At 40.3% G+C, this 14,627-nt stretch overlaps 2 protein-coding genes across 6 annotated transcripts in view; one reads left to right on the forward strand and one right to left on the reverse strand.

Annotated features, from left to right (window-relative positions):
• The window catches only part of LOC132916122 (DNA-directed RNA polymerase II subunit Rpb4-like), a 346,958-nt gene that overhangs the window by 154,200 nt on the left and 178,131 nt on the right, over positions 1-14,627 (forward strand). The window lies entirely within an intron of this gene.
• LOC132916123 (blood vessel epicardial substance-like) overlaps positions 1,028-14,627 on the reverse strand; it is a 68,203-nt gene continuing 54,603 nt past the window's right edge. For 3 of the 4 annotated variants that reach the window (XM_060975918.1, XM_060975919.1, XM_060975920.1), the window contains exons 3-7: positions 12,065-12,406; positions 10,861-11,258; positions 9,858-10,279; positions 8,970-9,235; positions 1,028-4,959 (exon numbers count right to left, since the gene is read on the reverse strand). In XM_060975918.1, coding sequence (XP_060831901.1) covers positions 4,936-4,959; positions 8,970-9,235; positions 9,858-10,279; positions 10,861-11,258; positions 12,065-12,394 — 1,440 coding nt within the window. In that variant the 5' untranslated portion in view covers positions 12,395-12,406 and the 3' untranslated portion in view covers positions 1,028-4,935. The remainder of the gene's footprint in view (positions 4,960-8,969; positions 9,236-9,857; positions 10,280-10,860; positions 11,259-12,064; positions 12,407-14,627) is intronic. The other variant, XM_060975921.1, reaches the window with a different exon arrangement.

Below are 14,627 nucleotides of genomic sequence, written 5' to 3' on the forward strand. Positions count from 1 at the left end.
TAGCCGTAATATGTTATCAAACAATTTCCCATCAAATTTATTTCTCCGAAAAAGCGCAAAGTCGAACAATTCCATACGACGAAACAAAAGCACGTTTTGAACGGAGTAAATAAAATACGATGCCAGACAAAGAATTAACGCTATTATTTAGCAAAATAATCGAAACCGTGCAATTTCAAATGAGAACAACGCTCAGCGATCTACGTGATGAATATTCGAATATTTGAAGTATTTGGAGTATTTTCAGCTATTTGGCCAACGCGTTCGAAAATTCCGAAGAAACGCTGGAACGCCATTAACCACGATACGTAATACCGTCTCTTATGTACAATACGCTATAACGATACTATTTTACAATTTTTCTTACTATACATATATAAAAATATAAGCGCGTCAATATGTAAATATGTTGTATGATCGCTGTGTTTTACACGGCCACGGAGAAATTGGATTTTTTTCGAGAATCTCTACCACTTACGTATTGTCATAGAAACTATATATTACGATACTATGTATGTATTTGATAGTGACACTAATCGATCACGATCGATCGACAACTCGTTAGTTTCTTTACGTGATTAAATATCAAGAATATACGATAGCGATAAAAACTGTTCGAGAAGCGACTACGATCCAAAGCTCAAAGAGGCCTTTCTTTTTTCTTTTTAATGACTATCCTAACTTCTTTATACGTGTGTTTGATTATATCGTTTATCGATGATTGTAGTAGCGCAACGTACAAGGTTAATTATTTGTTATAAAAATAGAAAGAATTTGATAGAAAACAAGTTGGGAGTTTCCTTCGTTTATTGATAATTTCGATATTTAGAGATTAGAGTTCAGATATTTTTCGAACGTGTTTTTAGATTCTGTAATCAATATTGCATGACTTACCTGGTCGAACTTCGGTCCTTTTCCAAAAATTGATACAACAAATTATCGTATATATATATATATAAATAATTAGTTGCTGCGTTGTTTGCTGCGAAGCGAGTTCTTGCGGTGACTTTAATAAAATTCTACGTCGCACTGTAAATAATGTTTAATTTTGCTAACAAGATATATTAATCGCAAATTATATTTTATATAACATGGCTAACTGGTGTTTCTTGTCAAAAATACGGCGAATGAAACAAATAGACGAAACATTGATATTATTAACGTTATTTGAAGCTGGTAGTAAATCTAGAGAGATAAATATCATTTCGCGATAACTTAAAACAGCTACATTTTCATTCATAACGGGTAAACGTGATTTCGTTCGCGTTATTTACAATTATTAAAAAAATATTATCGTTCGTGTCATTTTGAAAAATAACTAACGATAAACAGAAATTTTGTAATCGTCAATCCTTATGCTATCTTTCGCAAGTTTGGGATTATCTATTATCTTAAATTTCGTTGTATCGTGAATTTATTAATATCCTAATTGCATTGTCAATGTTTGTTCGTAAAAACGTATATGAATTTTTTAAATATAGCATATTTACCAGCCTTTATAAATATGTTTGCGAATGACATTTTAATTTTAATTTAGATTTAAATCCGTGTAACGATTATTAGTACACTAAATTTAATGTGAATACCACGCTAAATTAAATATCCTAGAAATAAGGAAAATTGTCGTAAAACAGAAAAATAAATATCGATATAATTAATAATAATTCGCACGCTTTGGCTAATGAGAATTTTTATATCTTTTTCTCCATAAATTTCATTCGTCGTCTTACTCTGATTTCTAATAATTTCGTTGAAATATTTCAAACATGACGTGTAATCCCAAACTCGCTTCTGGTCGATCCAATATCTCTCTAAATTTACACTATCGATAATATATTCACAATTTCTACGGCAGTGACTATCAACTGCAACATATGTTTCATGTTCAAACACAACGTTCGCTTTACAACATCGGTCTATCAGCCACGATATATTTTCCAACGAACGTAGCCCAAGAACAACGACTATTACACGCGTTACAATTCTCGATGCAACAAGACACGTTTGCAACAAACGTAACGGGTTGCTCGATCGTCGTTACATCAAACGCACGCACCTGCTTTCGGTTGCCTGTGCCAACACGACCGTCACTACTTTTTCTCACATCACACGTGCGTTCTTCGTTTCACTTCCGTTTACATTCATCTCTCTCTTCCTTCTTTTTTCGTTCGTCTCATTTCATATCCCACGTTCTTTTCTATTTTTTATTTTTTAAATCGTTCGTTTAAATTGTTTGTGCGTTTTATTGGATCTTCTACGGCCTCGCTCTCACACGCGGGGATTATATAAACATAGAAACATACAAACACACATTGTTTTATTTTCTTCAAATTTTTTTATTTTGTTTTAATATTCGTCCCTTTCCCTCTATTACACGTGCTCTATTTTATATCTGTTTTTACTTTATATTTTATCTTTTTGTATTCTCGCGCGACACGTACGTTATAACTTTTAATCTTAGGTTCGCCTTAAACCATAACTCTGTTCTGTTAACCCTCTCGATAATCAACTACGATTTTACTTTACTTTTATTTTATTTTATCTTTTTTTTTTAGTTTATTTTCGAAGCACTTTATTGCAGGTTTTTTCTTCATTTTAACGAAGCACTTATTGCGTTACGTCTGGAGATTACGCTCGTTCTCTTTTCTTCATTCCATCCTTTTGCACGAACTCTTGTTGTTCTTTCTTCTTCTTTTAATTCGTTCTTTCCTTTTTCTTTCATTCAACTTGTTTCTCGTTATTGTGTTGCTGCTATTGATGACGTTACCGTTGTTTCTTCCCTTTCGCCGGTTTCTCTGTGCACGTTCGATTACCTTTTTCGATCATCCCAGGAGCGGCCATAATCTCTGCTCTGTAATTCGAAATTCTGCGTTGCGTTCTCGGCGTATCGCATTTTTCCTGTTTTTTTTTTCTTTTCTCGGTTTTCATTTCTTATCCGATCTTGCCTACAGTTGGCGTCCTCGAGAGATCGATATCGTAGTTCAGACGCGTCAGCCAAGGAATCTGTGGTAGGGCGAGTCGCCGAGCCGATCGCTCGTCCAAAGGAAATTAATTGCTTCTTTTTCAACGGGAAACTAAATGAACTCGCTTTGGAAATTCAATGGTTCGTTCGATTCCATTGCCCGCCTAACCATGTGAAATTCGATTTCGCGAGGAAGAAAAAGCTTGACTACTTAATGAAACGAATTATTGGATCGAGACTGTTGCGCTAAACGACTTGAGAGAAAGAAAGATTCGTAAGCCGTTGTTGCATCGTAGAACGAGAACGAATGCCCCAATCCATATTTATACGATACTTTCTATCAATTTTAGCAAACACGTAGAAACGATGAATTATTAAAAATTCCACTTCAATTGGGAAACCACTGGCAATCGCGAGACGTCTAAACTTACCGACCTCGAGGACTCCCAGGTAATCCTGCGCTTGTTAACTCGTTCGCAACGAGTTTCTGTACTGTGTATTTATTCGGCATCCTCTGAAAGACTTAATAATTATATCCATTATAATCACAGTCGATATAAGGGTGTACACAGCGGCGACGCTCGTCACAAGTATACAATTATAATCTATTTTTCATTTTTAAATCATGTTTAGATGGTTCCGTAGGAATTTCTGCGTGTTCGCTGTCGGCGATCCTTTTCGAGCGAAAACTAGCAAACGCGTGGAATTTCCGCCGGTGCCCTTCCACAATGATCATAACGTGGAACATCACTCGCGTGTGAACGAACGTTGAAATGGATTCCGTTTGCGAGCGGAAGGAGGAAAAGAAGAAGCGTTTGAACAGCGGCCGCGAGTTCGTCGCGAAAATTGAACGCGTGCGTGGTCATAAAAGTTTAGGTGGATGACTAGAAACCGTTGGACGATCGCGGAACGGCTACTTCCTTGGTTTTCTGTGCGAATGTAAAGCACAAACTCTATCTTCTCAATTTCTCCCTTCCACTTCGTCATCCATCCTTTTCAGACTCGATCGAAGGATTCGATGTTTCAACGAGCGTGTAATTCGAGTTACCAAGCAGCCTATCCTTCCTTCGATTTCTCTCTCGCCTTTCATCACCTGCCCACGAAACTTTTCTCTTCGTCCCAGTTTTCCAGCACGCTTTTTGGTCAACTCTTTCGTAACTTCCTGACGAACCTTCGCTTCCAACGACGTTAACTTCCTCTTTCTTTCGAACATCGTTTTCTCGATGTAGGAGAAGAAGAAGAAGAAGAATCAGGAGAAGAAGAAGAAGAAGAAGAAGTAGAAGAAGAAGAAGAAGTAGCGGAAGAATTAGCAGAGGAAGAAGTGGAAGGAGAACAGACGCGTTTCGCGACACCGGCCACTCGTGTGTCGAGAAACACCATGCAAACTCCTTTCACCACGATCAATAGCGAACACACGGCTTAGGTTTTGCTTAGGTATTTTATTGTGCACGTGTTACGTGGCTCTGCATGTATCAGTTACGTGTAAGGCGTAGCACTTGCGGGATATGAACATGGTCAGACCATCGCGCGTCTTCGTCGATTACAGTACTCGACGAGTGGAACACGCGTTCGTTTCGAAGTTCGCGGTTCGCGTAAACGAAGTTCCGCGAATGTTCACGGAGCATCGACGCGCGCACACATACATACACACATTTGCACATATATGCATACAGACACGCGCGCGCATACACATACACACAGATAGATGCACAAACTGCGCTCGAGCGTTCATTGTCGTCCGTGTCTGTCTGTCTGGATCCGCGTCACGCGACCATGCGGCCACACGACACTCTGGCGGCTGCTGCTGGATAGGCCGTGCTATGTTAGTAGCCGGACGACGGCGGCGACGTGCTTCACAGAACGAACCGTGATAGATGGTTCGCGTTTATGAGATCTCGACGGGGCTAGGCGGAACGCTGAGGCGATAGCGACAGAAGTGGTACGCTTGCAGGGCCCTCCCCGTCGAGCGACCGTCATACGGGCGTCTCGAAAGTTACCTGGAATAATTCAGAAAAGAGAACGATTAGGTAATGTGTGGCTATTACGGGAGAAAAATGGCTGGTCAGTTCGTGTGTGACGTCGTACTGTGACGTCGAGCGACTTGGCACGGGTGTGAACGTTTGAATTCGTTCGAGTAAAAGACAACTACGAGAGTTAGCTGAAATAAGGTTTCTGAAAATCAAAAAAATCAAACGAAAGTACTTGGACAATGTAGTATTGAAATTAAGTATTCAGCTAGAATTACGTTGTATGTAAATCGGTTTTAAAAAGAAAGAAATACGTAACGATTGTAAGGTTACGAAAACGCGATTTGCATATGAATATTACGAAAATCTAGAATCTATGAAATGCGATTGACGATAGGAAGGTTTCCATTCGTTGGAATAAGTGAAATTTAAGTGGCCTCTAGTAACAGCTACAAATTAGGCGTTGCGTTCCGCGACAGATCCGTACACTAACGACCTAAATGCCTCTGTAATTAGATTTGCATAACATAGCTGTTAAGTGTTTCCGAATATGTGCAGTACGTCGTAAAGCGGTTATCTAAGTGCATCAAATTAGAAACTGCGTTGAATTCGATTACATTATTATTTAGAGCCCATTGAAGCGTGTCCCAAGTTCATTACATTCTTGAATTAATTCGAAGATCTGAAATTTCTAGGATTTTACGATACTGACAGAAAATTTTCCATTATTTCCGAGAACTAAGACTGCAAGTTCTTAGCAGCGTAGCCTAGACCTTAAAACGGTTTTCAACCAAAAAGGCATTAAGGTCTACTAGTTACCGAACACGTGCCTCGTAAGACTAAAAGGCGTGTTACTAAGGAGGCGTACGAAAAGGTCAAAGATAGAAGCCAAAGGAGCTTGGTAGCATTATCGTGATTGTCCCAAAATAGCCAAGGAAATTTGTCATTTTTAGATGATAAGTACGTTTTTATAGCGATACTGTAATACGAAGGTCGTGCCTAATATATTTTTTTATAATTGTCTCGTTGAAAAATAATTTGGTGCCACCACATAAAATACAGATCTGCGTTTAAATTTCTAACTATTTTTAAAGTTAAATTAATTAAATTTCGTCGATTTCTATCTTCGCTGCTTTTCGTCTCTTCTTCTATCAATCTTGCGAATCAAGGTTCGCTCGCACGACAACTACTTTCACACTTGTCAAAGTGAATTAGCCAGACTAATTAAAAGACCTGGCCGACGGTGAAACGAGGCACGACAACGACGCGAATTAGCCGCGGGGTTTTCTTAAAAATTGCACCGCTCGGTTTCAGGCTTCTTGTACCGCTTAATGCATCGTACGAAACATGTTAAGAACGCGAGGCACACGAGCCACTGAAATATTCACGCGTCACACGCGATACTGTCATTCTTAACATTTGTACTAACACGCGACAATCTCTGCTCCCTTATTAATCCTTTTCATCGTTCGCATTGTTATCACGGGACAAATTTCCTCGGCTATCAACCATTCCGTGACATTTCATTGACGAAACATTCCAACTTTCGCAGGACAAAAGCCGTGTAATTCGTGAAAAACCGATAAGGGAACCGTGTGGGCATTTTATTAGGTCACAAAAGGTCAGCGTTGCGATCATGCATCGTTCCGTTGCAAATTTTTTTGGGGTGATGTAAAAATAAAAGAATATAACAAAGGAGAATTTGCCTTCTTTTCCGTATGTTGTTCGAACGATGGGTGTTCTCTAAAATTTTCATCAGACGCGAGTGAAGGAATAAAATTATAGACGATGGTGCATAATTAGTTTACTTAGAGGAAGCACGTCCCTATTTCTACCGAGAAGATTATCTTAATCTCGTTATCATACGAATATTTCATCTAACAAGGTTGATGTGCGTGCAACGAATCAGACATGCAATTTTCTTGTATAACTTTTGCCTGGATACCAAATTGGATTTACGGTTGGCGCGATTCCCTCTAAGTATCCTATTTACGTGAATCTAAGCACGATAACGAGCCTCTGTGCAATTACGTAAGCATTATTTCGCGTTATTCAAACTTCTCTTGTCCCCCTTTGTATCGTGCAAACCAGCTGAGAAGAGAACGATGATGAATGGTGACTCTGAATCGCGCTCGTTGCTACAAAACGATTACGCCGCTCACAAACATAATGTTATCGTGCACGGCTGAGGAACTTTCATGAATTTACCGTGCACGATCCTTGAATTACTTTATTTGCAGCGATGATTAGTGAAGTGGTTCGTTTGAAAACGACTCCTTTGTAAATTGGATAATTTTCTCGAATCGTCACCTCTGAATTTGAAATCAACAGGCATTAAATAATCGATACACACGACGGATTATAAAGGAAGATTTTTCGTCGTTGCTGCCTGTTGCCTGTTTCCGAGTTTTGCATCGCGTTCAACAACGTTTTAAAAACGAGCGAGCTATCGTAACTACATCGGAGATTGTACAGAAAATGGTCGAAAATTAATTCAGAAAATTCAGTTGAAACGGGAAGGAAGCATTCGACGGAAAAATATTCCGGATGAAACGGTCGATTAGCCAAATTCGCCCTGCTGAAACGAGGAAAACGAGAGTAAAAAGAGAACGAGACGTGCATCCAACGTCGCACCATTTGTTCGTGCGAAGGAAGCTAGTTTTCTGACACTCGTGACTTGAAGTGTTCTCTCTTTTAGCTTTTTATTTTTACGAGACAGCTGCTCCATTCACAAGTGGACAACAGTCGGGTTTCTGTTCATTTTGTTACCTTTTTTTTCTTTTTTGTGCGCGGCTTAAGAATAAAGTCATCTAGCCTGGGGCGCTGCTGAAACGAAGCCGATGCTAACTTAATATCGGCTCACTTTTCTGGCTCGAGTACGCGCGGTAATTGAGTTTTTCTGTAGCGATATATTCGTCGAGCTTTTTGTCCCGATTCCCGCCTGGCGATTTATATCGTGGACGCAGATACTTCTGGGTTTCCACGTTCCAGTTGAAGACGAACGGGCTACGCTTGCCCGTGTTCGCGAATGGACGCTTAATCATTCGCAAAGTGAAATGGAACGAACGACCGAAAGTCGCATCGACTGCAGAAGTCTGGTTGTATAGCCGCGTGAAACCAGATAAACAGGAGTTATGGATAAAAACGAGTACGAATTGCTGAATAATAGTGTCATGAAAGTTTCTGTGCAGTTGCTGCGCTACGTTAGAGTCACTGAACATAGTTTTCAGTGACAACGAAAACTAGTGGGAGTGGATCAAGTTGAAAGACTGAGAGGCGATTAGAAATATTGTGACAAATTTAACTATAACGTAATATTTTTATAGACAACGTTAGAATTCGAGTAAATCTTTACTTATTTTTTTAAAACGCGCTACAAACGTCAGAAATTAATTTGCTCTAATTTAGTGAAATTCTACGTTCGTTCTAATCGATCTATGGAATCAACCGTGTACTATATCGTCTGATCAATTCGGAGTAATTCTACCAGCGCTGTGTTAATAGCGTTGCATTTCCCAACCAACTCTCTACAACGATCCAATTACCGATACTTTAATTATGAACGCTATCGAATGAAATTTCTATGTTTTATTTGTATTTCAAAGGAAGCTAATTGAAAAAGTTTTAGTTTAAAGGCTTTATTGTCAAATTTACGTTTCGCCATCAATTTTCTGTCGAGTAGAAACTTTTCTATGCGTTTAAATGGAAACACATGAACGTACCTAAAAATGATAAAAGAATCGATCAAGCATTCCCAAATTACCGTGTAACGTCGATATTGAAAAAATCCAACGCCAACATTTTAAATCCAACTGAAAATCGACAAAATGAAAAACGAAATAATCCCACTTCCATGCACATTGTACGAAACAAAATAGTGCGCGTTCGACGTTAGAGACTCGAAGGCAAAAAATGCAACATCATCCGGTACAATCTTCCACTCACAAGTAATGGCCACTGGCGACGCTCTAAACATCCCATTTGGAAGAGAAAGGCGATGGTAATTCAGCGTGAGTGCTCGCTATACGACTACTACTCACCTCTCTCGTCCCCTTTTTCGAGCGTTTCCTCTCGAGCTTCGGTGTCTGAGGTAGCAGGGTGTAATCGCCGCTCGTGCCACCGCTACGCTGTCGCGTCAACGGCTGATGCGACAGAAAGGGTGCCCGTGGCGGTGGCGAAAACTGAACACCCTGCGGCAGTAACGTGTACCCGAGGCTTTGACCCTGGGTGAACGGCGAATTCGGCGGGAAGTGATTTGCCACCACGGGCGCCCAGTATTGGTGCGAGTACCGGGATGGCGAACTCCCTGTGGACAATTCATTTCGATCCTTGTCACCACTCCCAATCTGTCAGTCGACTAATTGCTATTTCATATTGATCGACCGAATGACTGTATGTTCAACGAAAATCAGTCACTGTCTACGAGATTCGACAGTCGGGGAGTGAATATGCGGATTGTTCGATGATCTGGATTCACCGAGAGCATAATTGGGAATGGTGATCGTGCAGTTCTATTTCGAGAAACGTGTTTTTCTGTGGCCGATTAGATGACGGTGGTTTCACTTTGGGAAATGAAGCTTGAATTAATCCTTTCAGCGCCGGGGTGCTCGATGGCGCGCGTTTGTTACACGTCGATTAGGATGAAGTATAACTGGATCGAATAATATTTCACTTCGCTTCGATGATCATGCAAAACCATACTTTTCGTATTATCGTTTAACGTAACGCGAAACGCGTGAAATCATCAAATCTACCGTAACGAAACTGAAAAATCTACCTGATAAACAAATTTCCAATACTTCCGACGATTTTCTCTCATTTGTCAAACGACAAACTTCCCATCCGGTAATTAACGTGCTCTGTCCTCGGATATCGCATCCCCTCTTTAACAAACGATTGGATAGAAAAGGAGAAACGAAGAAACTTACTGTCGCTACGCGGATTACTGTGCCTCCTCTGTGCCTTCCACGTCGTGGATCGTACTCTTCCGGCAGTTTCAGTGTTTACAGCGTCGACGCTAAGACTTCTCGCGACGCCCCTGTAAGGATTCGACGTGGTTGTCTCACTGGCCGCGGCGACACCAGCGAGCTGCTCGTTAAGGGCGTACAACTTGGACGTAATGTCCTTACCGATGAGGGTGTTGAGGACGACCTTGAGCAGGGGCCTATGCCTGAGTACCCTGAGCAACTTCAGCCTGGTCCAACAGATGTACGTGCTAGACTCCTCCGCTCGAATCGTCACTTGGAAGACGTCGTCGATGTTCTCGTGCATGGCCTCCCATTCCGGCGAGTCGACGAACTGATAAGCTTTGATGTAATGCAAGTGTGTTCCGTCGCAGGTCACCTTCAACCTGAACTCCACAGAACCATTCGTTAAACACTCTGACGTTTCGACGTTTCTTCGAAAGCTAGTGTTACTATATAAAGCTAGAGGTTGTTTTGTACCAGCAAACATAAACAAGATACGGAAGAGTACGAGATGAGAGACGCGAACTTCTCGCGAACCACTTCCGGAGGGTGCCAGAACTCCAGAAGGTTTCACCGAGGGGCAAGGGGTGAATAGTCTGCGTAATTTTGCCGGTGATTGATCTTCCAGAAGAGATCGAACACTAAGTAAAGGGGCGTTATCTATCGACTCGATTTTATCTTTTGATAAATTCTGAATTGGTTTTTCGTATCGATGTCTCTCACATGCTAATATGATCGATGGAAGAGATACAGTGAGGTCATAAAATCGTAAAGTTTACATGATTCAAAAAACCGAAGCAATAATTTGAGATACGTAGGGAGAGGTAAGGAGCTGGAGATTAATTTCGAGTTGTTTCTTCCTTCGTGTATACATTCGTATATGTATGCAAAAGTTTTCTACTGCAAATTTTCAAACACTCTCGCGAACCACTGTATTTTACAGACACGGTCGCGTAATACTCACTTGCCACGTAACAGTATCGATAGTCGTTCGTCGGCGGGCGTGACGCCTTCTGTCGCATACGTCTGACCGGAGTCCAGCTTTAATATCCTTGCCTCCTTGGCCAGCTCCTGGAAGTGTTTCTTGCTGACCTTGTACGGCTTAAAGAGTTTCAGATAGAGCTCAGCCAGCTCGGGGCTGAGCGCGGGAGGCAGAAATCGACAGGCTAGTATAAGCGAATGGATTCCGTTCAGAAGGCCGAGAGCCAGACACCATAGCATCGCGTCCAGAGCACATATGGTAATTCCGGCCCAGAGAGCGGCCAGCATGAAGCCAGCCGTGAGAAAGGTGCGCAGTGCCAGTACCGAGGCCTTGAAAGAACGCGGCACCAGAAACGCCGCTGCGAAGAACAGATTCGCCGCCTGGCAAAAGGCAAATCGAAACGGTTTCCCCGTGAGAATCCATCAGCCGGCAAGATTGCCTCGTCTCGCTCCGAGAAAATTCAAGTGACCGTCTGGAGACCACCCTAGTTGGACGGAATCTACTATCTAGATGGAAGCTACGATTTCTCGCGTTCTTTTTTCGTCAAACTGTCGAAGACTTGTTCCATGTCTGTTTTTTTAACGAAGAAATTCATGTAGGGAATGTATGGGGCTGTAATCACGAAACGATAATAGCTTGTACGTCTTCCTTGGTTTGCTTTTCCTTTTGTTGCTTTTTTAATTAGTTAAACGCTTTAAGAGATTTTTAAAACGTACAGCGAATGAAAAATTATGAACTTGCAATTTTTCTTATATTCTAACCGACGCCGATGAAAGCTTGAAAAATATCGCTATAGTTTCCAAAACTCGTCCAGTTGATAAATAGTTCTCGTTGCTCGATTCGTTTTCACGTATCGTTTAAATCCATTGCCCGTTAAATAAAGTGGCGATAAAGATGGTGATGGTGTTATCGATCAGCAACGGATAAACGGGTACTGGTCTAAATTTATCGAAAGTTCCCATTTTCGTTATCACTGTGTGATACATGATTGATGAGATAATTTAGTTAGACTGTCATTGTTTCTTTCAACGACTGTCTTAAAGTCAATTTTTATTAGAATATAGTACGAATAGAATATCGATCTATCGGATCTATAGGTCAATTCATAATTGACACGATATAAATAAAGAATTCCCGTAAACTTGATCTGTGCTATACGTTTATAAGAAAGAAGAAGAGAGTTTACTTGGAAGAGTTTGTGTTGCGCTGCCTCCCATTCGTCGCAGTAGCCTGCTCCCGATGGCAGTACAGTGGTATTTAATCTCTCAGTCACGTTACTGGCCTCGGTGCTATTCCATACGCCCACCCAGAGTTCCGTGTAATTCAAATCCTCCAATGAGTAGCCACCTAGGCTGGGAAGGCCGCTGTAATTGAAGGTATAGTCCTCGGTGGAGTAGCTTGTCGATGTCGGGCTGGTGAACGGGGTCGTCGTGGTGGACGACAAAAGGCTGCTCGCAGGCGAGGGAGCATCAGTCGTATTCGCCATTTTTCGTCGTGAGCGCGTGGTACGGGCCATCACCTTCTTCCACTGAAATAGCCAAATTGTAGTATCATCGGTTTATTGAGATATCTGTTTCTGAAAGATATATTGGACGGTAGAAGAATGGTAAAGGAAAGATAACATACTTGAGGCGAATCCTTATTTTTCAATTTAGTGTCGTGTTAATATCGATGAACGATACGAACAATGATATATAAGACGAATGAAATAATAATATAATAGTAAGATATTGAAGCACAGAGTGAAAGATATGGAAAGAAGAAGTTTAATAATTTTAAAAACGGTGTTAAAATTCTCGAATGTTAATATTATCATAGTAGAATTTTAAAACACTGAATTAGTGGAAAACTATTGTTAAATGTAAAAGCATTGTCTTCTCTTGCTATAACTTGATTGGAATTTACTTTGAAGATTCAATAGTGACCAATTAATCGAATACATATACATCTTTTTTACTGGTATGTTTTTATGTTGAACAAGGGAAAGTTTGGCAGTTTTTCGATTAGATCATTTCGACTGATTAGATCAGTCTGCTCACCGGAGAGGATAACGGTTAACAGAAGCCCTTTTTGAACGAACCCCTATAAATCAAGGCAATCAATCATACCTTGATGAATAAAATATGATGTAGAAGCAAAAGTGCCCGAATACGTCAAGCAGGCTCTACTTCTGATGAATTTTTCTGATACCTCCTTAGGAAATAATACTCAAAAGTGGAAAGAAAAGATGAAGGGAGATGTTACTCTAGAGAATTAAGAAATAATTACTGTAGCAATATTAATGTAATTTTCTGGAACTGTCACCTTACATCTTTAAGAATCTTAAAGATTTAAAAACTTACGAGAACTTGGGAAAAGAATTATCGTTGGATACGTAATGCGAAATCAAGTATCATATAAAATGGAAATATCAGAACAGATTGATAACTATTTAATATTCGAGGAAGTATGAAAACGTAGATGAATTTATTCTGCCATTTTTCGCGCATTATATCGGTCGTGATACATCTTTCTGCAAATTACTTTGCGTAGTGTGCCGTCTGTTATCGTAATTACTTAAAACAGATCACAGATAAAGGGATGAAACTCACGTGTAAGTTTGCAGTCACGAAAGGTGAACATCAAATTATTTCAGACCTCCTCAGGGTGTTAATAATAGATCACTTTTATTTAGGTCAGACAATCCTTTTCTCAAGAATGTTTCATGTTCGCGAAGAAAGAGCTTTTATTTTCTTTTCTAATTCAATTTATACATTACAACATTCCGGTAAATTGAAATTAATAAAAAACCAGCGACGAACTTACGAAAGTTACTTGATCATATTACGCGAGTTTATTAAAAATAGAAAATATATTGCGATAATATGTTGGAAGACTTTCAAATGTTCGGTATCATTTTATTATACGATAACGTATCTGTTGGAAGATTTTAACGTGCAGAAAATTGAACAGTTAAGTTGCATTCATTCTAGAGTGTCATTCAATTTAGTTACATTGTCCCAAATGCATTGATTGGTATAGTAGCGTTCGTTGCACAGAGTCGTTCGATTTAGATCTGCTTGATCTATCCTCTCGTTCAAATTTCCAATTTATCTACAAAGATCTAATTACCACTTTGTCTCGTTACAAATCGCAAGATAGTTATTTTCAATTCATCGTAGTACAAGTAATCCTTCGCGTGCGCTTCGTGATACCAAACTATCTTGGAACAGCATCCCTCAAATTAATTCTTTGTTATTTCCAGCAATTTGTCAATTTTCACTTCTATATACCATTCTTCAACCGCGTTTCTCATACATCGAATATTCAAGCCTTAACACACACGCACGCTCACACAGACCTGTAGAGAGACAAACAAACTGGTAATCCTCTTTTAAAACAGGCAAATAAGACAAGTATATGCAGACAGTTTGAACGGTGAATGCTTTACGACGGACATAAAGATACCAAAAAGCTCACGACGTCTGCAAAGAAGAGAACTACGACTCTATACGAATATGCTTCTAGACCAGAGTTCGTTCGTTTCTTCTCCAGTTTATTTTCCATTCAGGAGAGCAAACGAACTGAGAACGAAAGCGGCGATCGCATGAAAGATGCAACCGGTACGATTCATTCGCAGAGTATCAATATTTACGCGAAAGGGGCTGCGCGACGGCGTCAATATTTTCCACGCGCCGCGAATCGAGATTTAATGCAATTTGTCTGTCGGGCGCGGCCGTTTCGCAGGTTTCGCGACTCATCGCGTTTCC

The sequence above is a fragment of the Bombus pascuorum genome, chromosome 1 (genome assembly GCF_905332965.1).
Source record: "Bombus pascuorum chromosome 1, iyBomPasc1.1, whole genome shotgun sequence".
NCBI classification, from domain to species: domain Eukaryota; kingdom Metazoa; phylum Arthropoda; class Insecta; order Hymenoptera; family Apidae; genus Bombus; species Bombus pascuorum.